This window comes from Alosa alosa, chromosome 2, assembly GCF_017589495.1.
Source record: "Alosa alosa isolate M-15738 ecotype Scorff River chromosome 2, AALO_Geno_1.1, whole genome shotgun sequence".
Lineage (NCBI taxonomy): Eukaryota > Metazoa > Chordata > Actinopteri > Clupeiformes > Clupeidae > Alosa > Alosa alosa.
Window position 1 is genome coordinate 5,561,373 of NC_063190.1, and position 25,437 is coordinate 5,586,809.

General features: G+C 41.5%; 2 protein-coding genes across 3 annotated transcripts in view; one reads left to right on the forward strand and one right to left on the reverse strand.

Moving 5' to 3' along the window:
• The window catches only part of hsd20b2 (hydroxysteroid (20-beta) dehydrogenase 2), a 10,347-nt gene extending 4,431 nt beyond the window's left edge, over nt 1–5,916 (forward strand). Inside the window, exons 2-11 of the mRNA XM_048237465.1 lie at nt 1,524–1,570; nt 2,073–2,148; nt 2,616–2,726; nt 2,914–2,981; nt 3,294–3,338; nt 3,717–3,751; nt 3,857–3,938; nt 4,339–4,404; nt 4,618–4,767; nt 5,058–5,916. Coding sequence (XP_048093422.1) covers nt 2,115–2,148; nt 2,616–2,726; nt 2,914–2,981; nt 3,294–3,338; nt 3,717–3,751; nt 3,857–3,938; nt 4,339–4,404; nt 4,618–4,767; nt 5,058–5,195 — 729 coding nt within the window. The 5' untranslated portion in view covers nt 1,524–1,570; nt 2,073–2,114 and the 3' untranslated portion in view covers nt 5,196–5,916. The remainder of the gene's footprint in view (nt 1–1,523; nt 1,571–2,072; nt 2,149–2,615; nt 2,727–2,913; nt 2,982–3,293; nt 3,339–3,716; nt 3,752–3,856; nt 3,939–4,338; nt 4,405–4,617; nt 4,768–5,057) is intronic.
• A 1,004-nt stretch (nt 5,917–6,920) lies between these two features.
• Nucleotides 6,921–22,855, reverse strand: slc12a9 (solute carrier family 12 member 9). 2 transcript variants are annotated; one of them, XM_048237489.1, is made up of 14 exons: nt 22,412–22,855; nt 21,501–21,717; nt 21,107–21,241; nt 20,200–20,337; nt 19,172–19,483; nt 18,788–18,895; nt 18,456–18,567; nt 18,182–18,339; nt 17,607–17,689; nt 16,563–16,687; nt 15,865–16,057; nt 10,251–10,425; nt 9,569–9,715; nt 6,921–9,007 (listed from the first exon to the last, which is right to left on the reverse strand). In XM_048237489.1, exons 2-14 carry the CDS (start codon nt 21,709–21,711, stop codon nt 8,124–8,126), a joined length of 2,781 nt encoding a protein of 926 aa, XP_048093446.1. In that variant the 5' UTR covers nt 21,712–21,717; nt 22,412–22,855; the 3' UTR covers nt 6,921–8,123. The 2 variants fall into 2 exon arrangements, with proteins under 2 accessions (XP_048093446.1, XP_048093447.1); XM_048237490.1 differs by lacking the exon at nt 22,412–22,855 and adding an exon at nt 22,005–22,342.
• Between the last annotated feature and the right edge of the window lie 2,582 nt (nt 22,856–25,437).

Consider the following 25,437-nt stretch of genomic DNA (forward strand, 5'->3'; position numbering starts at 1 on the left):
TTTTGTGTGTGCACCAGATATTTTTGTGTGTGCACCAGATACTTTTGTGTGTGCACCAGATACTTTCGCATGCTCTCCAGAAATTCAAAGCCCCTTAGAGGATATGGGCAAAAATAGCACATCTGTACAGCACAACCTTGAGTATGAAACTATCAAGTGAGTGAGAAACAAGTAAGATGAATTGAAGACTGTAGCCTACGGAAACACTGCAATAGCACACGTTTCAGACACTTACACAAGCACGCAGTGACACAGATAGCAAGAATTGCACCATAGTCAGTAAGCAGCAAGCGTCATCAGCAGCAGCAGTACAGATACACATTAATGAGAGTACACAGTTGATTAAAAGTCCTTTTAAAGTTTGAAATGTCGCTTTGGCTTGATGCAAGTGTGTAGCCTGTATGACCTGGACTTGTTCAACACAGTCCTGAAAAAAATATGGAGAAAGTGCACAGTTAATGTGCATACGTGAGTATTGATTTGAGCTGTAACTGCAATGAGGACCTCATTGGTCAGACTTGGTCACAGGACAGGAAGCAGGGGAAGGAAAGCAGGTTGTGTTTATGAGGGATAATATATTGTTACAAATGATCGCTTTTTCACTTTCTATGACAAAACAGTGGTATCCTGGTTTCGAGATGGTGTCCCTTGGACTTGGACATTTAGCTGCCATCGCCGTAATGAGCCAGGCTCATTTTCATAGAATGTTATTGTATTGTGGAGTTTATCTGATTTATACGTGTTGGCCATTGCCCAAATAAGACCACTGTTTATTTGATAAAAGCCTAATTATATCCTGTTCCTGCGGAAAACAAGCAGCACATCATTATGGCATCAGTGCTCAGTCGTGATTTTTTTCCTGTGAGCCCCTTATCATACTGGAAAACTATTTGTACAGTCGGAGGATGGTTTGGTTCTGAAAGTACAGAGATAATTCCCGTTCCTCTGTGCCGAGGACACCCATTTTTTGGAATGTTCTAGTGGCAAGTGGACATTGACACAATGAAAGTCCTCTATCTGATGAATTGTTGAACCTGGACCTGGCCCCATTCAGAAGGTCAGGGAGTCAAGTCTCAATCTTCTGGAATGGCAGACTTAAAGGTGCAGTCAGGGATTGCACAGGAAGTCGTGTTTGTTTGTGTTCATGTTTACATTTACATTTGCAAAAAAACGTACATTATATTTTAACCAAAGACCAAACGAAACATGCAGGGTCACCCCTACCTTCAGAAAAATTCCACGCAGGGTTTCGTTTTTGTTTGGTGGACAGGTTGCCCCCACTTCCTTTGTTTCCAGTTTCTGGAGCCTTTCGCAGTCTACCACTGACTGTACCTTTAAAGTCAGTGGTAGGCTATAGCAAACCATTGATTAATGACATATTTAGTCGTCCACCAATCAAAGGGCTTGGTAATGTGGCTAATGAGGAGGGGAATTGGGATGAGAATTTAGAAGGCTGGTATGCGGGAACAGTGGTGGGCCCTTTTATGCCTCATAAGTCATAACAATGTCTTGTTTGATTACAGTGGTTACTGGAGCCACTTCTGGAATTGGTCTGGCCTATGCCAGTGAGGTGAGTAGCTGCTCACACACACCAACACAAAAGCACTGTCTGCTTCTTTTAGTAGTAAACTTCACAATGTGTTAAAACATTTTCATCCACAAATTGGTCCCATTTTAGATTAGATTAGATTAGATTCAACTTTATTGTCATTGCATAAGTAAGGACAACAAGTACAACGAAATGCAGTTTAGCCATTGCCTCTTTGGAAGTCGCATTTCATTGAACCTCTCTAAATCATATAATAAGACTAATCCACATGACAGGGCATGGGTACCAGGTGTGGAAGTCATTAGAAATCCTTATTGCGTTTAAAAAAGTCTCATAAAAAACATGATGACATTTAATAACAGGAAGCAATATTTGATTTGCATGTGTGTTATTTATATGGTCTGCATTAATTATGGTTGTTGAACTGTGAGGTGTAGAGATAATGGCATTTTATAGTTTTTGGGTACTGTTTTGTCTCATTGTCAGATTGAGAACTGATATTGTTGTGTCTGTTCAATTCTAGTTAGCAAGAAGAGGCTTGGACATTGTCCTAATTAGTCGGTCAATGAAGAAGCTTCATGATGTAGCAGCGGAAATTGGTGAGTTATTGACAGTTGACTTGAGTCCAAACACAGAATTGTTACCAAATCACACATATACATGTCTTATTAACATGAAAAACAAGGTTTTCTGTTTGCTGGAGGTTGTGGCGTAATCAGATGAAGTATGATTGAAGGCCTTCATACGTAAGAAAAAGTTGTTTTAGGCAGGTCCCCCCACTTGCCGGCCATCTTGCAACGTGCTTTGGGCAGTTATTGGGCAGCTATTTTGGGCACACTGCGCGTGTGCAAGGCTTCACAACACTAAGCTGCGAGATCACAACACATGATTGGCACGTGATTGTATTCACATGTCGACTTTTGGCACCGGAAGAGGCGGGATATGTGTAGACAACTGCCATATTGGCGTTACAGACTAACCCCATACATTTTTATGGAGGATTCTTTGTGTCTCCTAGAAAGTATCTGCTTAAAGTTCACATGGAAATTACTTGTGTGTATTTCAGAGAACTGTTATGGCAGGCAGACCCGTGTCATTCAGACAGACTTCACTGAGGGTCATCAAATCTACCCTGCAATAGCAAAGAATCTAAAGGGCCTAAACATTGGCATTTTGGGTAATTTGACAGAAGATGTGTGCAATCTGTGCAAAAATAATCATTTAATTATTGTAAAATTATTTTAGACAGAGTATATTGCTACCTGTCCTCTAAGTCTGCCCCTATTAAAAAAAAATGTCATAGCATGCTTTGGTCAATCCACACACATTCTTACTTCATTTTTATCTTATTTGTGGTCATGTAGTGAACAACATTGGTTTGAACTACAGTGGAGTGTTGGCCAATTTTTTGGATGTACCAAACTGTGAACAGGTATGGTGACCTAAAACTAATTGAAAGACTTATGAAGCTTATTAACTTTGAGTTTACAGTTAACAAAGGTAAAGGGGGGGTTGGGATAAAAGTTATCATAAAAAAGTTTTCATTATTATTATTAAGAATAACTTAAAATAGCTTCTACAGGCTCCAGTGGTTTTAGATTGTTTATGAGGTTTCATTATGTGCAGACAGATTGCAGCCTGTGTGTTCTGTCATTTATGTATTGTAGACATTAAAGGCAGTGTGTTCTGTCATTTATGTATTGTAGACATTAAAGGTAATTCTTATGCTTTGTGTCCCCTTTAGAAAATAACCCAGATGATCAACTGCAACATCCTCTCCCTCACTCAGGTCTCAGCTTACATACCTTTCTGATTGTTTGTCTGTCTGCAGAAAAAGCGCGGAGAGACCCTAAAAATAATGTGAAGCTACATATCTGTGTACTCTCTGTTGTACTATTTTTGTGAGTGGGGTCTTTATTTGTACATGCAGAAGCTTATAGTGTCAGAAGAGACATAGACAGCAAGCGCATACTGTACCCCAATAAAGGGAGCATTTTGTTGACTGCCATTCTCATCTTGCTTCACTATACTGAGATAGTGGTGGATTGAGTTCTCCTTTTGTATGATATTTTATAAATCAAACTTGTTTACCGTTTACCGTTATTGTTCTAAATATTCATGCTCATTTGATACATATGATAATCATCCACATTTTTTCACTCTCTAGATGACCAGGATAGTTCTACCAGACATGGTTGAAAGGTTTGAGTCCTAATGATTTTGTAACAGTGTTAAACTGGATTAAAGCATCACTCCAAGTATATCATTGCCTTGATTCTTACTGAAGTCTCTGTGTATGTTTCTCAGGGGGAGAGGACTTATAATTAACATGTCCTCAGAATGTGCCTCCCAGCCCCAGCCCATGGTGACTATGTACTGTGCAACTAAGGTGAGATCATCTTGCCGAACTTAGACACATTCATTACACATGTTGTGTTTTCGAAGGTATGCAATGTGTTAGTGAGTCAGAGGTCAATATCCAAAACCTGTTTAATGATTATAATAATACATTTTTATAAAATTCTCTTTGTCATGAAAATAAATGGTCTCTTTGGAACTCTGTAAACATTGATTCCTACTTCATAAAATACCTGCCAAGAGTTCTTTCAAACACTGCTTGTGTCCAAACCATGGTCCAAACCCTAAAGAAAGATGCCCACACAGACACACACACACACACAGATACATACACACACGTTGTGTTCTATGCTCAAACCTAGTGATCAACTCTAAAGTACTGAATGCATTTATTGAGTAGTTCAGATACTTGTCCTTTCATGTCTCCTCAGATTTTTATGAACTATTTCTCAAGATGTCTAAATGCAGAGTACAGGTCAGATGGGATCACAGTTCAGGTAAAAACTACATATTTGCTTGCTGTTATTGATGAAATATTTTTTGTAAAGGACCAATTCTATAATGATTTGGTTTTAACTCCATCTACATTTAGTAATGCATGTATTAAATCATGCACTGATTTGTTCATTCATGTATGTATTGATGTGTTTGCTTGTTCGTTTGTTTGTTCATTCTTTCTTTCTTTCTTTTATTCTTTTTCTCTCTCTCAGTGTGTTGCTCCCCTTCTGGTGCATACAAACATGACCCAGCATATGGGTATGAATCCTCTGATGAAGAGCGCTCCAGAGTTTGCCCGGGAGGCTCTCAACACGGTCGGCTACTCCACCTACACCAGCGGCTGTGTGTCTCACGCACTGCAGGTCAGAGGCTTGCCCTTATGTCCACACACAGATGCATAAGACATGGTGCCCATGACACACTTACTTTATAAATAGTCCTTTAAAATATACACTTCCTATCACATTTGTTTTACAAAGGACGAAGACTGGAAACTATTGTCACTAAAAGATCGCTGTTCATAATGTAAAAATAAACACAATACTACCCCAGCCTTTCCTGCTCAAGCGATTCTTTTCACATCCATCCATCTTCTCCAGTGATATGCCAACAGAGCTCAAATCAATGGTGTGGTTTATTCTTTTCCCCACAGCATATCGCTCTGTCCGTCTTCCTCCCAGACTGGGTACGTCTCTCTCCCTTCTGTATGAAGCCCCTGCAGAAATACGCCCTCAGTGTTCACCAGCAGCTGAAGGAGGCCTTGGCCGAGTACTCCAACAAGGAGGAGTAGTGAATGACGAGCTGCCTGCAGTCTTTAAAAACTATTACAAAAACGCTCAAATTATAAAGAAAGATGTGAGAATCGTCGGCCTTTCTGAAAATGCAGTGGTCTTGGACGTCGGACTACCTGCAGTACTGAGACATTACCATGGGGAAATGGTCATTCATCAAGTTGGAACTTGATGTGGAGCAAAGTCATTTTCCACATCAAAGACCATTTTTATAAATGTGAACTTTGGGGTGGGTTTGACTCTAAAATCTAATCTGTGCTTAAGAACATTTTATAAATGCGGCCTCAGGTTTATTGTCAGATTCAGTCCATAGGAACAGCACATTGAGGGGACCTCTGACCTTATTTTTACATGAAACACTATACATAGTATAGTATAATAGCACTTTTACATGGTATGTATCAGATAGTTAATAATAATGACATTTTATTTGCAGAATGCTCAAGAGTTGCTTCACATGCAAATAATAATAGGTTAAAACAGCCATTTAGGAGCAGGGAGTAGGGAGGTAGAAAGGGTGCCTGGTTATGGGGCTTTGTGGATGTTGAGAACTTGGGAAGAATTCTTTTACAGTAAATAATCTGTTGTGGCAGGCAGCCAGTAGAGTTGTTTGAGGAGAGCGGGATGTGGTCACAGAAGAAGGGGAGTGAGCAGTGGGGTATACTACGAAGCACGTTAGACATATCTATGTAGACATATCGAGGCTTGACAAAGCCTTGACTCAGGGGTATACGTTAAGTGATACTACGATTGCAGTTATGTGATATATTTGTCAAACTAGGCTTTCAGCTCAGATCTGTGCGCGTTCTCGGTGTTGGGATGACTTTGTGAATTCGTGTAACGTGGAGACGCACAAGACCGCTTCTATTTAAAAACAATTACTTCGCGATTCATGAGCGATAGCTTAATCTACACTGCGGTCATTTTTTGTGTCTAACCTTTAACATCAAATAAATCAATGGTCATCAGTTGTTGTATAGTATGCACGTCCATAGTGTGATATTTGCACACACAGCACTATTAAAGCGCATTCGAGATCCAAAATGTTAGTAGAGGCGGAGTTCCACCTGTAAGATATATGACAGAATCCTACACGTGAGATAACTTCGTTTTTAAGACAATTGATTGGTCAGTGTACAGTAGATTACACGATTTGAGCTATAACTTAGCACATAACCTCCTCCCGACCAGGTTTGGTTGACAGCATAAGATACCATGGTGATATAGCGACACTAAAACAGATCCACTTTCGTGTCACAGCATAGCCTGGCTTTGAGCGCAACATACCTCGCTAACCCACTAATGGAGATTCGTAGTACACCCCACTGGCCTGCAGCAGAGCGCTGGATGTGTTGGGGTTTATTTTAAGACTTTGGATGATGTACTATAGAGGATGCTGTGGAAGTAATGATGAGGACCAAAGATGTGCTATGTTATTTAGATGAAAAGGTTAGTTCTGGTGGTTACCCATGACAACTGTGCGAAAGACCAAAAAGCCGTTTTAACTTTTTAAAAAGTTTTACGTTGTTTTCTATTACTACATTTGTTATGTAGGAAAATGTGCCATGGTGCAGAAAAATGGTCTGGTGTTTTCAGACTCAAGATCTGAAATGCTGTGTGTGTGTGTGTGTGTACACATGCAAAAATCTAACACATGAAGTATTTAAATGATTTTCATTGGATTGTATGATCATATTTTTGACTAATCTCAAATTCACATTGTATATGGACTGAAGTGCTTTATTAAGCTTGTTAAATATTATATGTAAAATAAAATACATATTAAATCAGAATTTCTCTCAGGTTAATTGCAGAGACAAGTCTGTGCTGTATACAGTTGTTCCTCTGATATAAATGTTCCACGGTTCTCTGTCTCAGTTTCAAGATGAATTAAAACACAGCCACTGTGGTACCCAACAAACATCATAACCAAAAAAAATAAAATAATAAAGTATAACATTTACAAACACTGCACTTTCAGGTAACAGTTTCTTTGCAGTTCAATGAAACGTCAACAACAAAGAAATAAACCAAACAAGTATTTTACAATACAACATATTTTTCCATATAACAAATGCATCATGTCAAATGCTTGCTTGGATGCAAAACAAATCTTTGGTCTCATTAACACAACATTTTGCTCCCTTTTGAAACTTATACTTCAGTACCATTCAATACATTTCCATATTCCCTTAGCTTCCTTGACAATGTGCTCAAGTCAAAATATAGTGGTACATACAGTAGGAACCTGGAAAACTGTTTTTCACTGACCAGCTATTATGTTTCATCTCCGGTTCTGTTTCCCCGTGAACAAAGTAGGACCGGTCAAGCAGATAAGGGAAGAGAGACGAGCAGGTGACTTCAAACACTTTGGCACCACATGGATTTGTTGATTTGAAAATTACGTCCAGTGCTTCAAACAGCGGGCTATCATTTTAAGAAACACGATAGAGTAGTTCTAAACCTGTTTATACAGGTATTTTTCAGGAGAATGAGGTGGTAAGTAGCTATTACTTAAAATAACTATTTATTTTAGATTGCTCAATATTCATATACTGTACGCATGTTACCTGGTGCATCTAAAGGGAAAGAAACAGCAAGATGTATAAGCTGAGACATTTTAAAATATCAAGTACTGGAATGAAAAACAAAATGACACCTCTAGAACTGTGATGAAAATAAGTCGGTGCAAAAGAAGTGAATGCAGTCCGAGGCCTCTGTAACATACTCCGTGAACTGCCAGCAAATTCATACCAAACATTTTTTGACTGGCCATTGTCTGACTTTTGCAAAAAGTTGACAGTAAATTAAACCTTTGGTAAGATGATTTTGGCCTACAATACACATCGTGACAACGGAACTCACTCTACACAGACACATGGCAATACCAAATGTGCACTAATTGACAGGAAGAGTACAGTAACTGCTCACAGCTCAGTGCATGTAACACGTGTAAGTCCATGAATCAAGAGTGTGGGCCCGAGGTCCCTTGACAGGGTGTCCAGCTGGGTGAGGTACTGCTGATACTGACTGGACACGGCAGGTGGACGCGGCAGATACAGGAAGCGCACAGACGCCTCTGCGCTGTTCTCTCTCAGCAGTTCGTTAACCGCAGACAGGAACTCCTGGGTGACCGGAGGGGGTGCTCTGGTCAGGTTGTCCAGGTCCCCCAGGTGGCCGTCTCCTCCTGCGCCCAGCAGCTTGACCACCACGTCCCAAGCCACAATCCTGATCTCGGCGCGGATGCGCAGCTTGTCGAGCAGCTCACGGAAGCTCTGTTCCTTCTCTGTCCAGCCCTGGTCATCCTCCGATGACAACGACGACGGCTGGGCCCTGATGCACAGGAAGATACGCAAGCGTGCCCGGCGCCACCCGCTGGCCATGTTGAGCACGCACGCCATTTGCAGCAGGAAGAGGCTGCAGACGTCAGCATAGCCGTCGCCTGTGCTCGGCCGCAGCAAGTTGAGGGGCCACACGTCGATAGTGTGTCCGGCGCCGTCCCCCCGCAGGCCCTTGCCCTCGGAGGGCAGCAGCTGGTGGAAGTAGCGGCCGAGGCACACGTTCTTGTTCATCTTGATGGCGTCCGAGATGATGCCCACATACTCGTCTGGGGAGAGCGAACGTGGGGTCACTTCGTCGCGAACCGGCCCGAAATGCGCCTGTAGGGACGGCAGATCCACTCCAAAGTCGTCGCCCTCGTTGATGGAGCAGTCATTGCCGCTGCCACAAAACACGGGGTCCTGTAGGAAGTAGTCGTCCGGATAGGAGTTGTCGTAGAAACCCATAACAAGAGTATTGGGCTTCATACCACCTGGAGAAGGAAAGAGAACAAAATAACATAGAATGTGAAATTAAACTACATGTAAATGAATAACTTGACAGGGTATTTCTAGGGTTTAACTCATCAATGATGAGCAATTACACCTGTGATTGAAACTATCCAAAATTGTGTCCAAACAAGATGGGGTTTTTTTCATAACTGTTTATTCTAAGTATATGCTAAAAAGGCCAGACCAATGTATTATGCATAAACCTATCTGAATTATGCATAATACTTTACATCTGGTTGTTGTTTATATTTCACTTTGTCAGGTTTTGTATGCTGCTTTGGACATACAGTAAGCACCAGCCGAAACCCTAAACAATGCATTACGCATGAAGAATAACATAACGTAAACAATGCATTACGCATTAAATTAACATAACATAGAAGGCTTAACACCGTAGCACAGATCATTTCTTAGGGTAAGCCTGTCTAGGAAAAGAATTAAAAACACACACCCAAAGTATTTTACTGTAACCAAAATGAGATGCTTTTGCATTGTTCCAGCTATGCATCAGATGCTTGGCCCAACAGGCCTGTGCAGCTCACCCAGTCCAGTGATGCGCAGTAGGTGCTGGGTCCCTTGTCGTACGGAGGGGGACAGGGTGAGGTCAACGAAGGCCTTCACCCCCAGCTTATCCACCAGACTCAGCCAGAAGTTGTACTGCTGCTGGACAGGGTCCGAGGGCAGAAGGTCTGAGGGGGGATGGGAGAGAGGTGGTGAAACAAGGTGATGAAAAATCTCTCCCAGCCTACGACCATAGCAAAGTGACCAGTCACTACGACCATAGCAAAGTGACCAGTCACTTTTGGTATCTGTAAGGGAGGCAAATAGTTCTTACCCTTTAAATAGTGACGTGAATAACTGCATCAAACCAATGCAGTGATTGAGATTAGTAAGCTACTGTAAAACCATAGTGGCTGTTGCTATGCTTAAGGTTTTTGTTTGTGATCATAGATTTTACAGTACTTGCATTCACAGGGAAAGAGGTAAGAAGCTGTTCCTATGATCCTACATTCCTTTGAAGTAACTTCACTGACTTCCACTGTCAGGATTGTGTTCTCATTATCTTAATTATATTAATATTTATTATATACATTAATTAATATTATATACATCATGTCAATACAAGCACATTTACAGGCAACCCTCTAGTGTACAACATCAAATCTGTCCCGTCCACAGGTGTGTTGCCAGGTAGAAATCCCCCTCTCAGCCCTGCAGCATTACCCAGATCCCCCAGCTGCACGTGGCCCAGCACGTACAGGCCGCCCTTCTTCAGCTGGTTGACAAAGGTGATGAGTTGGCTGGACGAACGAGGGTTGGCCACCATCAGCAGCACCTGCGGACGCCAGAACTTCACATGGTCCTTGCGCACGTCCAGCATCAACAGATACTTGCGGACCTGATTAAAGGGGGACAAGAGGAATGGGTTCAGATGAACATGCATACAGAGTCCCCAAACCTGTTTACCAATTATACTTAAAAAGGTACACTACGTAAGATTTGTACCTTAATATAACCTCTACGAACAAACTTGTAATAGGGGAATCGTTCACCTAGCATAGCCATAAAGCATAGCCATTACAAGTTGCAAATGAGAACCAGCCTTGCAACTTCAAGCATCTTCGACCCGGACACATCTCGCGAGAAATAATGAAACCTCGCGAAATCATATCTACCTTGTCAGTAGATATAGCTCTTTGGAGATAGTTTTTGCCTGTTGTTAGTCCTTAATCTCCAAAAGAAAGGCATATTTATTGTGTACAGGGGGAAGGACTCAAGCCGTGAGAAGTATTTACAATGGTATTGTAAATTATAAATATTTCCCGACTAGGGGAAGCTCTAGAGCAGGGGTCTCAAACTCAAATGAGCTGGGGGCCACTTCTGCCAATGTCATCTGATTGGAGGGCCACGTCAGTGTTAAAGAATAATACAAAAAACAACGGCTATTTCCTAACATGCAATGTTTTTTTAAATACTTTTAATACTGTATTTTTATACACAAAACTACAAACAGAAAGTGCAAGTCTTTTTATCTATTTTTAGACACCTGTGCTAGCAACTTTAGCTTATAAATAAAATAATGATAAAATAATTAATACAAATTATAAAAACAAACAAAAAAACATAAAACATAAAAACAGGTAGGTATATGTGTGTGTTTCACGCCAAATAAAAATATTTTTCTCATAACTTTTTTAAACCTGGCAAACTAGGCGTCAGGTTTAAGAAAGCAACACCATTGGATTTGTAAATCAAAATTTCAAAAGGCCATGGCTTGAAAGTGGTCAGAGATAAAGTCCTACTGTAAATGTAAATATCTTTGACTATAAACAAAAGTTTATGAAGGAGGTAAATTTACCCATCTAATTTACCACTGGATGACAAGCACCTCAAATTATGTACCTTTCAGTAAATACTGGATGAACATATTTGAGCAGGTTTAATTTCTTTTTTGTCATATTACCCACATAACACAGGAAAACACATCAGATGTATACCAATAGTAAACTATTACTAGCTTATAACCACAAGGCCTACAATAAAGTATCCTGGTCAAATCAGTTCCTATCGCGGGTGACTTTGTAGTTCTTCAGAGCCCTACTAGCCCTGTTGTCTGTACCACGTTCATTACGGACACCATCATCACGATTACCACTGCAACCTCCAAGCTATGTTGGGCAGAGGGTAATAAGCATGGTATGCTTTTTGGACACCGTTGTATACTGTACGCAAAGACGCACCTCCATTCACAGACGCACCGTGACCATCACTGTCAATAGACGATTGATCATAATCTCCAAAAGGATATTCTCCTTCAGAATCTCCTTTAACAGAGTTGTCTATAATGACCAAACATTACGCATTTGTGCTACACTGCACTGTACAGTTTAAGAGTATATGAGAGTAATGCTCTCTGTTCCTGTGATAGTTTTGGGTCTTTTAAGAGGGGTCTAAAGGCATATCTGTTCAACATGTACTTAGTTCATTAAGCGCTTCTTATGCTTCTTTTATTCTTGTATTGTTATTGTCTTAATTTGTTCCCTGTTAAATTTAAGTATTATATTGTTTTGTATTTGTATGTTGCTTTGGACAAAAGCGTAACCATAACCATAATATGTTTTAATTCATGAACCATGAGCAGCATTTCCATGAGCAGCATTTCAAGTACACATAAACAGGGCTGCCAACTTTTCAAAAAACCTTGGAGTGAGATTTGGTGGAGCCAACCAAAATTTTGCTGCGGAAATGAAAAAAAAACGTACATCAGTGGTTCTCAGGTGTAGGGACCAGGCATGGACGGATTATGAACTTCCGGGCCCCTGGGCCCACATGTATTAAGGGCTCCCCACTAATTGTCGCATTTGTTTGATGTGATTTCCTGTATTCTGGTGCATTTTGGTAGCTTAGAAATCTAGACACACCCTAGCGCCAGCAAATTACATTTGCTTCCAGGGCTAGTCTAGCAACTCTCCGTTGGCTTGTGAGCTCGAAAAATTAAACTCCTATCAGGCCAATCAAATCGTCTATAGAGTCGTTAGGGGGGCATAACATAATGATTGATGGCAGAGTTTGGCAACGGTTTGGCTTGAATTCCCTGCTACTTGAAAACAAAGAAGATGGATATTGCTGTTGGCCAACAGTGTGACACGAGTTAAGCTTGTTTTGAGATGGCAAAAGTTTGAACTAGGCAACTAGCTCCGCTGGTGGGAAAACGCATGGGACTCAGTGCTGTCCTATTGCGTGCAGAGGGAATTTAAAAGACAACCGATTATCCCGCCCCTCGGACTGAGCACTGCGAACGGTGAGTGCCCAGACCCTACATTTTAATGTAGGTCTGGCTCGTCAGGCTAGCATTTTGGGGATGGCCAATACTAAATTCATAGCCTACATCCTGATGTGTTGATATTGAGGCAATGATTCCATGCAAAGGCTTGGGCTTCAGGGCCCCCTGACACCTTGGGTCCCTGGGTCTGGGCCCGGAAGGCCTGTGCAGTAATCCATCCCTGGGACCAGGGTCCCAAAGTTAAATGAACATTGGTAATTTTTTTTTTGGACTAGATGCAATTTCCTGAAATCTGGTACATTTCAACAGGTTATTTAGATACTTCTATATAACAAAATAAAGCCAGCCTACGAAATTAATAAAAAATAAATCATGCATTATTTAAAAATAACTCAATAGGCTACTTGGCTAGGCAATAAGGTTTCCATTACAGCACCGCAAACGTTCAAGAAAGCAGATGGTTTGTTTGAAATCCTGACACTCTTTCAACTACATGGAACGTAATAGTGATTATCAAATACCTCCCCAGATTTCAGTGCCCATCAGTCCCAACATTTAACAATATAATCAAACAGTCCAAAAGTAAATTAAATATCAAACTAAACCGAAAATGTCATGCTTTTGAAGGCCTACCAGTATGCCGCTCCAAGAAACGCATGTCTCAAAATAAAACTCGCATAAGAAATAAAGGGCTGTCTCGAATACAATCCTGCCCCTAAAGGCCTGTACTTTGTCTTAAGACCCCGGCCATAATTTGAGGATTTACAGTATCTAAGTAGACAAACTGGCTTCAGATATCCAACAGAGTGAATACGAGATTGTGCAGTCTTAGCTGTGGTTAGTGACGTGATGCTGTTAATGGGGAGTTTTACATAGGCTAGCGTAAACATATAGGTTATTATTTATTTGGCGTACCTATAAGGCCTATAAGGATTTACCTTATCAAAAGTGAGGGGGATGACTGATCTCTTCAACACTGCGGGGGATTTGGCGCTCGTCACTGTGTGTGTGACAGAAGAGGAATGGGAGAATGCGTGTAACAAAAAAAAAAGCTTATGAGCGATTTACGTGCAAATGGGAGAATCCAATGAAAATGACAATGAAGCACTAAACAGATGCTGAAAACAGCACTGGTATTTCGCACGGCAAAAGTGGGGGGGTCCAAACTAACCATTTTAAAAAGTGGGTGGGTGTTTTGTAAGAATTTAAGAAATGTTTGTATATTTTAACTTTTAAATGCATCAATCAGGTGCACTTTCAAAATAAATTCAGAGGTCAGACTTGCTTATTTTTATAGAAATATTTGTGCTGTAGCCTAAGCTATTTTGCACTTCAGAATTACAACCATGCACACACAGGTGGAATAGTTATGGTGATATTGCAATAAGTTCACAACCACAAAAACATATGCTACATTTCACAGTTCAGAAATGTTAAAAAATGTGTGTACATTTCAGCACTCCATGAAATTATGCAGAAGTGGTCACCTGTGTTATTCACACTACTACATTACATTTAGCAGACACTTCTTGACCAAAGTGACTTTGGTCAAAGTGACATATGTCAGCTATATTACAAGGGATCACATAACCCCAAGTTGCTCCGGGGACAAAGTGCCTTGCTCAAGGGCACAACGGTGGAAGCCGGGAATTGAACCGACAACTTTCAGGCTACTGCACGCTAGCCCAGCTCCTTAACCACTACACTACTACCGCCCCATATTCAGCTAGTTTATTTAAGATAATATATTGGTCATTGTAATGGCCATAGCCTATAGCCTACATGCTATTCCTTTTTCAGGATGTACCCATATCTGCATGATGTGAATGTTTGCATATGGCTTAAGTCAGGCTTTATATCAATATTTGTGTCTCGTTATTTGATTTTCTTCATATGTTTGCATTAATGTCACTAGGAAGCATGCCAATATAAATACAGTATATTCATTTATCTGTAATGGGATTGGCTGGAACCTGACAATATAAGAACCATGATAGTGGGATAATCTATGGCTGAGCAATTTACAAAAATGTATTTTAGCCTACTGACAAATAGTTTACATTAGAATACATTATAATTTCGCCCCAATGAGGCTATCTAGAAATGTGTTGCAATTTCAAAACCGGATTACTCAGGAACCACTTATTGCACAGTGGCATGCTTTATATCCTCGTATTCGGTACGATTTGCTGTTTATTGTGATATTGGGTTTGCCACGTGTTGTGTGAAGGGTTAGTGAAATATTTAACCGAGAGTAATGGGTGTGCACTGTGTGCAAAATGCAAATATGATTAACCTAAATTGCACGTCGGTTCAATGTTAATTTTCTCGCGAACCATTTATCACAGCAACTTGGAGCTAATATCATTGGAAAGCTCACGTTCACCTGATGTGTGATATCATATGTATAGGTTTAGTTTAGTTGAACCTCATCTGCCAGATATTTGACCTACCAGGTTGACACTTCAGCGTGAAAAATACTCAATAATACTCAAAGCATACCTGAAGCCGGGGAAATGCGCCTGGGACGGCTTCTGAAGTAGCATCGCAAATGAGAGAAAATTTAGAAAATTCCACAGACAGGGGGTGCTCTTGAACCCTCTCACCGTCTCTGAAAGCATAACGGTGGCTCAACAGGTAGATCTATAGATAGGCTAAACTCATTTTTCAGGCATCTGACCGACCGGGTTGACACTTCAGCTTGAGAAATCGGGGGTGTGGCGTGTGAGTGTGTGAAACTAATCAAATGCGTGTGTCTCACGGCCAATGCGTGAGAGTTGGCACCTATGCATAGATAAGAGGAACAGCAATTGTGAAATTCAACAGGATGTGATGACAGAATGTGATGAAATAGTTTGATTTAAATATTCATTCATTGTCTGTTCATCACATGCTCGCTACTCATTGCATTCTGTCTATTCCTCATGTGTTTTGTGTGTGTATATATATATATATATATATATATATATATATATATATATATATATATATATATATATATATATATATATATATATGTGTGTGTGTGTGTGTGTGTGTGTGTGTGTGTGTCACCTGATGAAAGATGAGTGCTTGGCTGATATAGCCCCAGCTGCTGGTGGGGGAGCGGTAGTGCAGGAAGAGCAGCAGCAACAGCAGCAGCACGATGCTGGCAGAGGAGTACACCGGGTTTATCACAAACATCATCACCAGACAGCTCACGATGCCCAGCAGACACGTGTGCCACGAGAAGAACTGGAACGTGGGCCTGTAGCGCAGAGAGAGAGAGAGATGAGAAACAGATGGCTAGGCAGGCAAACAGAACCCATTCATTAGAGTTTCAGAGCCTATAAAGCAAATCCGCCTGAACCTGAAAGATAAAAGGGGGTAGTCTAGTCTAAACGGCATATACCCACAGCACAAGACTCTTCTCAAATGAGAATTATAGTACCAACACACAAGTACACATAGGGTAACTGATAGTATGGGCCCGAATTCAATTAAAAGGTAATGTGCAAAGTCTGTCAATGAGTATGAGTATGGTATGCATGAACTAACGCTAAAGCTAAGTGGGATTACGGAGTTGAACCACTGATGTTTGTGCTTCATATCTTGCTGATGGTATTAAATTCGCTAGATAGTTTTTGCCTCGTTGTTATACTAGCTTAAGTTAGACTTTGCCCGTCATTTAGATGAGCGCCCCTATAACTATAAAGTCACAGCTCACTGTCCATTGAGCCTGAGGTTGTTATGGACATGTGTAACGTGAGCACCTGAAGTTGGGGGCGGAGGCCCACTCCAGAGCGAGACACGCCAGGTCCACCGCCGCATAGGCAAGCAGATAAAACACCGTCACCAGGCCTGCAATGACGTTGAGCTCAGCAGCAAACACAGTGCACTGCAATAAATACAAATGTTTAGTGCCCATATAAATCAACCGCAGGAGTTCACACAGCCTCAGTGTGCAGCAAACACTCAGAACACAGTAGTGATCCAACATCAGATTTTACAACTGACAAAACAGTATACTGTAGGGTGTGAGTAAACACCTTACTGATACCAACCTTATCAGACACATTATATGCATAAATATATCCTTTCTCTTAACTCACCTGCACACATGAACACAAGAGTTAACCCTCCCGGCTCGTCAAACCCCCGTAAACATGAGTGTGGAGGGAAACGGGAGCAACGCTAAGTGTTTGTGTATGTATGTTGTGTGCGTGAGTGTATGTAAAGCCAAAACCAAAAGAAACGGCACCAGACAGATTCCCCAGGTAGATGGAGCTTACCTCGTCTCAGGGCCGCTGCCTTCTCGCGGAAGAGCCCGCGCGGTTCTTTGTCCTCCTTCCGAGGATGTGCAGTTTTTAGTTTGTTTAAAAACTTGTAAGGTGTATTCCCAGGTATTTCCCGTGTACAAGTGTGTGCTGGCGTTGGCGTAACCCAGCGACGTACTGAAAACAAAACTATATGGCTAGCCAAAAACAACGCAAAACCCGTCGCTCATTCAAAGGGACACCCTCCAATCCTGGAGAAACTTGGTAGGCCTCCGGCTGATCACACCAGGCCAAAAATACGAAAGAACCAACATCCACCGCCGTCTTCAGAGTCAACACAACTCTCCATTGCGAAACGCCATGTTCCCAAAATCCAACCAGCACAGGTGCCCTCGTCGCAGTCAATTAAGGGTGTAGCCCCACCCCCTGAGGGACCGTCAGCCACACGTAGTTGTTGTGTAGCAGGTGCCATTAAAAATAAACAAAACAATCAGTATCAGTGTGTACCTGGGTGTAGCTTATGTATTTTCGTAACAATACCTGTACCAGTCCCCATGTGTACAGCACAGCCATCCAGGGGTTTCCTGAGCTGGAGGTGATGGTAGCTGGGGCCAGTGGCAAACCTGTCACGACACATAAACATCACAACTTTAACACAAACATAAACATCAATGAGCATTCCATGACACCATCACTTTAGTGCTTCCTTTGGCTGTAATATAAATAAAGATTGAATTGAACTATATTCTAGAGAATTCTAGACAATAATGGTTAGTGCTTCAACCTATACGAGCCTAGGTCCAACAAGAACCCAGACTCCATTCCAATAAGAACCCAGGCTCCATTCCAACAAGAACCCAGGTTCCATTCCAACAAGAACCCAGGCTCCATTCCAACAGGAACCCAGGCTCCATTACAACAGGAACCTAAGCTCCATTACAACAGGAACCCAGACTCCATTCCAAGCTGATGTTATTTCTCGGCCCCACTTCCCACCTTCTGCCCAGCCACTTTGTGTCAATAAAAATCTAGAAAACGCTTCAAAAGTTAACACCACCCCCCCCCACACACACACACACACCTCCCTCGCTCCTCATTTATCTACTTGTACTGACCGAAGAGCTTGTCCAATGCCAGAGCGTGAAGGATGCGCGACGCTCCAATCAGAGCACACATAGCAGCAGAGATTGAGGCGCAGTACACACCAATCAGCACAAACGGAGGCCATACATTAATGCGCTGGAAGAAGCCATAGTCCCCAATTAACAAAGCCCTGGAACAAGAGTGAAGGAGTTATTAGTCACTGATGTAAATCTTGTAAATCATGTAAACCCTAACTTTATACCGTAACTTTCATGTTGCGTTATAATTAATTAATGTGAGGGGTACCTTTCACAGGTTGAGCTGACCAGCAGGAAGAGGACCACATACACAACGAAGGTGTAGAGAACAGCCAAGATTGTGCCTTTCGGAATCGACACACTTGGGTTCTTTAACTCGCCTACATGGAGAAGTAACAGGAATGTTCAAACATTAGAGGTGCTATGAAATCAATTTCACTTAGATGCGAATTCAAAATAAAGACGTGATGCGGCGTCTGTGTGTGTGTGAAACAACGAGCAATAAATAGCAGAAGGGAAGTTTGTCGGTAGACATCTGGTCATCGTATCATTTTTGGTTATCAAAACAAGGAAGAGAAAGGAGAAGGGTAAGTAATGTACCTGACATGTTAGCACCTGCCATGATTCCTGTGCAGCTGGTGAACATGACAGCAAAGACAGTGGAGAAGGACATCTCCTTGTTTGTACTATAGTCAGTAGAGTAGCCCGCTGGAAGGAGAGAGAAAGGAAGGATTCACTTTAAAATGTAGATGAAAATTCATGAGAAACCTCCATCCTCTTTAATTCACCCTACCCTCTCTTCTCTTAATCTTTGCTTAAAGCCTATGATCTGTGCTCTGCACAAGTCAATCATTTTCCCCAGCCCACAATATTCAAAACAAGCATTTCACACTATGTTCTAGCCCTTTGAAATGGTTTATCAAAGAGCTCCAGGTGACTTCTCCTCCCCTTTCTACACCCTCCTCCTTTCTCCTCCTCACTTACGGCCCAGGTTGTCCCGCAGCGTGGTGCCGTTGAATCCCGTGTAGCTGACGTTGTAGCTCAGCGACTGGCTGTGGTTGTTCCCGCCGCTGGGGTGGGTGATGGTGATGGTGCGCGGCTCCACCACCAGCGGGCTGATGAGGATGGAGATCAGGGCACCGGTGACCACGATGAGAATGAGGAAGGCCGCGCGTGAGTAGATGTGCGCCCCCACCAGGCACACCAGCAGGCACAGCAGCAGCGCCACGGAGCCGTACAGCACCGTGTACCAGTAGCCCTGTGGCAGCACCCGCAATCCACCCACCTGGCCAGACGCTGGAAGAGAGGTGCACAGACAAACAGACGGACGTGAAGGACTCCTGTGTGCTCCAACCCCTCCAAAAGCAGAGGTCGGGACTCTCAGTACTATAGGCCACTTCACACGACTAAACAAAATGAAATAGCTGGAGCACACAAGCTTGATTGATGAACATGCATGGCATCCAAATATTAGCTGTTTGCACCCAAAAAGAATACTGGATTCAGTGGTGTGGTTGGCCATTTGGCTGACGCTTTTATCCAAAGCAACTTACAGATATCAATTAGTTACAGGGCCCGTCTCCCTGAGATCAAATCAGGGTTAAGTGTCTTGCCCAAGGCCAAAACAGTGGCAGCCAGGAATTAAACCTGTGGCTGTTCCTGGCTGCTCCATGACTTACAGTAGCTGCATGGAACCCCATAATTCAGTGAAAACAGTTTTGGTGCGTTCAAATTTGGAAAACAGTGGCAAACGTTCGTGGTGAACACGTTTTCTTTGAACAGTTAAATTTGAACGATTTGGTGTTAACATTTCATTGTAACGGTAATTGCATTGTTGCCTTCGTCAAAGTCCAGTTCCACTGTATGTTCATGGAGAAGAACTACCTCCTCAGACTGTTTGTCGAAAACCCAAGGCTAACGGAAAACTGTTTGCAAATGTTTGCCTATGTTTGTGAATTTGAACGCACCTCCGTTTTGGTGGAGGGGTATGTTTGTTTTGAGTTATGACTAACCTGGATCTTGACCAAAAACGGCAAGCAAGGCTTCCACCAGTCCGAGGATATAGACCCCACAGGCACAGACTTTAGCCAGGAAGAACATGAGGCCGATGCTACCGCCAAACTCTGGACCCAGTGACCTGCTGATCATGACTGACATGTCTTAGTTAAGGTGAATCAACCATTCTCAAATCACTCTTATAAGTGGCTACTGGAACAACAATGCATGTTATCTGATCATGGGGTGGGGGGGTCGGACAACAACATCCTAACTCAGGAAATGGAAAGGCTTAAAGGTGAGGTTCTCAACCTTGGCAAAAGTTTGTTGGTGACATTCAAGCTTAATCCAAAACACATACAATCCAATAAACCACTCCCTGCAAAAACGGGATGACTAGTAGCTCTGTGCATAAGATGTACATCCAGAAATATGTTGGGTGCTCTTGGACAGACGGGGAAAACAAGAACCATTCTACAAAAGAGAGCAATCCAGGCACTCCAAGGAGGGTAAAACACAAGGAAGGATGACTTATGACTGAAGGATGATAAAAAGCCTTTGTTATGGCTACATCAATTAAAAAAGCCAACATGTCTCGACCAGTCACCTGGTCTTGTTCAGGGCTTAACATGAATCACAAGGCTGGAATGGCCTATGGCTCAGTCCGAACCACTTGGTTTGTTCCCCATTTACAGAGTCAGGACTGTGCACAAACGCCTGACAGAACACAGGACAGACAGCTAGAGGAATGTAAGGAGAATTAAAGTGAATCTGATGAATAGTTAAATGGATGATAATCAAGGACTAAACCTTTAACAGTTCTTCCAGAGCATTAAGTGGGCTACGGCTAGTGAGGTGGGGAGAGATGGTGGTAAATTGTCATGCCTACATAATGTCACATTCAACAGCTGGAGCAAAAGATACAGTATGCTCCCCCTCCCTGGACGGCTCCGTTGGTGGAGATGGCACAGATTGACAGGATTGTCAAGGAGATGATGAAGTACGCCACAGCCAACATCAAGAAGCCTTGTAGGAGACCAGCATGGCCAACAACAAAACCTTCAAAACACAACAGAGCACCAACTGACAGCCATGCAGAATGAATCATTACATCTGTGTTTATAATAAAGCATGTCTAATTCTCATGTCAACCAAAGCAGTCATTTTTCACCTTTTCTAAACAAATAATTATTCTCTGCATCGACTCATCTTTTTGCAATCTTTTTTTTTTTTTAAATAGTGTTATTTTCAGTTCCCGTACACATATAAATCACCAGGTTCTTGTCTATCCATTGTGCTCCCAGCTTTCTTCACTTACCAGTCCTTAGAAATAGTACAATGCTGAACATAGAGAGGATGGTGGGCACCATCACACCAAAGAAAGTGTTAAGTTTGCGGTTAGAGGCTTTGGGGGGAGTCGTGCTGTGATCTGCGAGAGCGTCTCGTGATGCGCGGCGCGAAGTCGTCTCTCCATCGCCAACCACACTGAACACCCCATGGCTAAAGAGCGGAGTGTTCTCGTTGGCCATGTTGACCTAAAAAGAAGGAAGTTCACAAAAGTTAACCTTTCCTAGGGATTTCCATTCTTCATCTCAGACTAGGCGAATATCATATTACAGTTTAAGCCAAGTAGGCCTAGGCCTAATTATATTGCATATTGTTTTTAGAAAGTATACATGGTAAATCTATGTTCTTACACTCACGAAAACCGTAAACATTTCGAGCAGGAAATGGCGGAAGCGCAGTCACAGAAACAATTCACAATGAAACTATTTAAAAGTACGTTGACTGTACGTAAATTAATCATATTGCGTCCATCTACCTTTGACTAGGCCAGGTAGGTGTAAAAGGCAGATAAATTGGGCAACTGTCACTAAACGACTTTGCTAAAAAGTTTACTAAAAGACGAAAGTTTGTCTAACTTGTAACTATAATGCAAAGTGGCATTAATTTCAGACCACCAGAACGCCTATTAAAAACTGCGACCTAGCTGTCCTGTCTCCAAAACATCCCAATATCAAATCTGCCTGCTTCTGCCTCGGACACGCTATATAGCAGCATCTGGACTTGAACAAGGCGCACTTTTCGTTGAGTCAATAAAGAACCGCAATCTACAGGAACAGAAACGTTGCATAGCGTCTCTATTTCATACAATGCCATGCAGTAACTTGACAGACTGCCAAAGCGCCCCTGAGTTGGCAAAGTAGCGCGTCCACAGAGTTGCATTACCTGTATCCGTGAGCGTGTCGAGCAGGGAGGACTGCTTTGAAATTGACTTCCGTCCTAGTCAGTTTCACACAATCCAGCGAAGAAGAGTGAAATCAGCAGACTGAGAGCTAGCTAAGTAACCGTGAGTTGCTTTAGCCTATGTGCGAGTTAGTTTAGGCTAAATGAAAATGTAAATACACTAATAAAGCGGTCAGATGACTATTAACATAGACGAAATTCGAGTAATAAATGCGTGTGGTGAATGTTGGTAGCTACAGCCGGGTGTGACATTCCTTCCTCTTTCTGAATAAATAGGTTATAAGTTGTCAAAAAGGCCTACTGGCCCACTCCTTTTCTCTTTAACATCTGCTGCGATGCATGTATTTGCATATCTCACTCTTGCATCTTGTGCTATGTCGATCACTTTAAACGCTGTTTCGCTACCCAGGTGGAAAGTCACGGGACATTACAGATTGTCCATGTGACTTCTAAAGGGGAGGGGAGTATTGCGTGCGTCTCTGAAACCGATAAGTCAGGAACACAGCATTCAGGGTTGCCAACTTTGGGTGTTTGGCTGGAGTGAGATTTTGTGAAGTCATAGTGCGTGTGCATTTTTCCGTAAACTTAATTTTAAACATGTCTGTCCCCTGACTTTTTTGCTATACAGTATAATCCCTGATTTATGATTTTTTTTAAAAAAACCTAATAGAATGGAAACGTTTCTTCAAAATGTACAATTAAATTATTGATTGCACTTGAAAACAAGACCAGTGTTTTAACCCCGTGGCATGGAAGGATTATGAGCCACTGGGCCCCTGGGCACAGACATGAAAAGGGTCCGGCCTGCCCACCTGAAAAAGGTAGCTCAGTAGAAAAAAATTAAAAATAACCCCCCTTAAATTATGACTTCTGGCGAGTTTTGTGGAAAGAAATGGACAGATTGAGACTTATGAATGTGTGTATGAGTGTACGTATGTATCAGGGATGGAAATAGCCTAAAATATTTTTTTCCACCTACCATTGTGGCTGGTGGATTCCAAAGTCTACCAGCCACTAGAGATACAGTATGAACATTTGATGAAAAATCATGACCAAAATGATCACGGTTATTGGTATTATTGCAATATGATTAAAATGTGCTGACTTTTTTTCTAAACCTACCATGAATGTTGGACAGAACTCATAATTGGCCTGCCCTTCATGCCCAGTAGCAACAAATCTAAAGGTCAACAGAACAGCTATAGTGTCATAAAAGTGGTGTGGCTCCTTTAAGACCCAATCCACTGCGAGTTCTGGAGCCATCCAACTTTATCTAACTCTATACTATCCTACATCATCTGATTTTAATATTATGTCTAGGCTATATTTAACATTTAACATTTATTTTCTATTTGGCCTGTTATGAAATTATGCATTGACCAATATAAGCACACTTTTTTAAGACACATAAATACATGCATGCTTAGCATTTTGTGAAAACAAATCATTATGGCTATATCGACAAACTCTTAGCCATGAGCTGTATATCCTCTGATTTTAATATTTACACATATGTAGGCCTAGGTATTTAAGCACAGCTCAGTTGTAAGACACTTAAAGCCCAAAATTGGAGACCATATAGAAATTTGCTACTCTGGAACGGCGTGTACAGGGGATTGCATTACACCTTTGTGTTCGGTAAGGTCTGCTGTTTATTCTGGTTTACGGTTTATCATGTGTGGAACGAAAAGTTTGAGATATTCATCCTATATGAATTGAAATGAGCGCAGAGCTATAGTAGCCTAATATGATTATTTCTTTAAAGTTAATTTTCTTGCGAACCGTTTATCGCAGCAAATAGCGGCTATAAAAGATAAGAAAAAGTTATTTCATGTGATGGTCTAGACATATGTATGCCTTAAACTCGTATCCTGTCATTTAGAAACAATGCTGTGGTCTAGTCTAGTCATCAACAAAAAATGGACGGATTGCAAAAAAAAAGAATGGATTTGGCGTGACATTTCTTGAGTGTGCGTGAGATTGGTGCTAAAATGTGAGTGTCACAGATGCGTGAGAGTTGGCAACCCTTAGCATTCCTTATTCGATCCCCACCAAAATATTACACTGACAAACCACATATGTAACAGACATGGGCAAATTATGGCATGTTTGATGCCCAATAATCAATGTTTTTTGTCTCAGTCTCACTCATTTGCTAAACTCGCTAAAAATGGATGGGTGTGAAGTGAACTGATTGTAGGCTACAATTGACTGTGCGCATGTACTTAGTATAAATATCTATATATATTCTGAAAGTACATGTTATAAGGATTCCATTTCACCCCCCTTTTACATATCTTACATATCTGCACATCTTATTGTTTTCACAGCCACACAATTTGAAGTTCAACAGTGTATGTCAATGGCAGACATAGTATATGACTCGGTACAGAGTTAGTATGGCCTGGTACCTACAAAGGCGAATTTGGTATAAACATCTATATATATTCTGATATATATTCTGAAAGTACATGTTATAAGGATTTCATTTCACCCCACTTTTACGTATGCACAACTTATTGTTTTCACAGCCACACAATTTGTAGTTCAACAGTGTATGTCAATGGCAGACATAGGACTTACACACTTATGGCCTGGTACTCACAAAGGCGAATTTGGTATAAATATCTATATGTATATTCTGAAAGTACATGTTATAAGGATTCAATTTCACCCCACTTTTACATATGCACAACTTATTGTTTTCACAGCCACACAATTTGAAGTTCAACAATGTATGTCAATGGCAGACATAGCTAATGACTCCGTAAAGAGTTAGTATGGCCTGGTACCTACAAAGGCGAACTTGGTATAAATATCTATATATATTCTGAAAGTACATGTTATAAGGATTCCATTTCACCCCCCTTTTAAATATGCACAGCTTTTTTTTTTTATCAGCCACACAGATTAATTATATTGGTGTAGAAAAAAATAGTATTCTAAGGTGTATTTTCGATTTAAATGTTCAACCCAGCATGCATCACAGCAAGTCAGATCTGCATGAA

What these genes read in the sequence shown, in the direction of transcription:
- slc12a9 (XM_048237489.1), bottom strand. Translation starts at nt 21,711, where the DNA reads ATGGCCAACGAGAACACTCCGCTCTTTAGCCATGGGGTGTTCAGTGTG. An exon ending in GGCAGGTGCTAACATGTCAG is followed by an intron (nt 18,568 to 18,787) that starts GTACATTACTTA and finishes TTCTCCATGTAG; the next exon opens with GCGAGTTAAAGAACCCAAGT. An exon ending in CGTGCAGCTGGGGGATCTGG is followed by an intron (nt 9,716 to 10,250) that starts GTAATGCTGCAG and finishes ATCCCCCCTCAG; the next exon opens with ACCTTCTGCCCTCGGACCCT.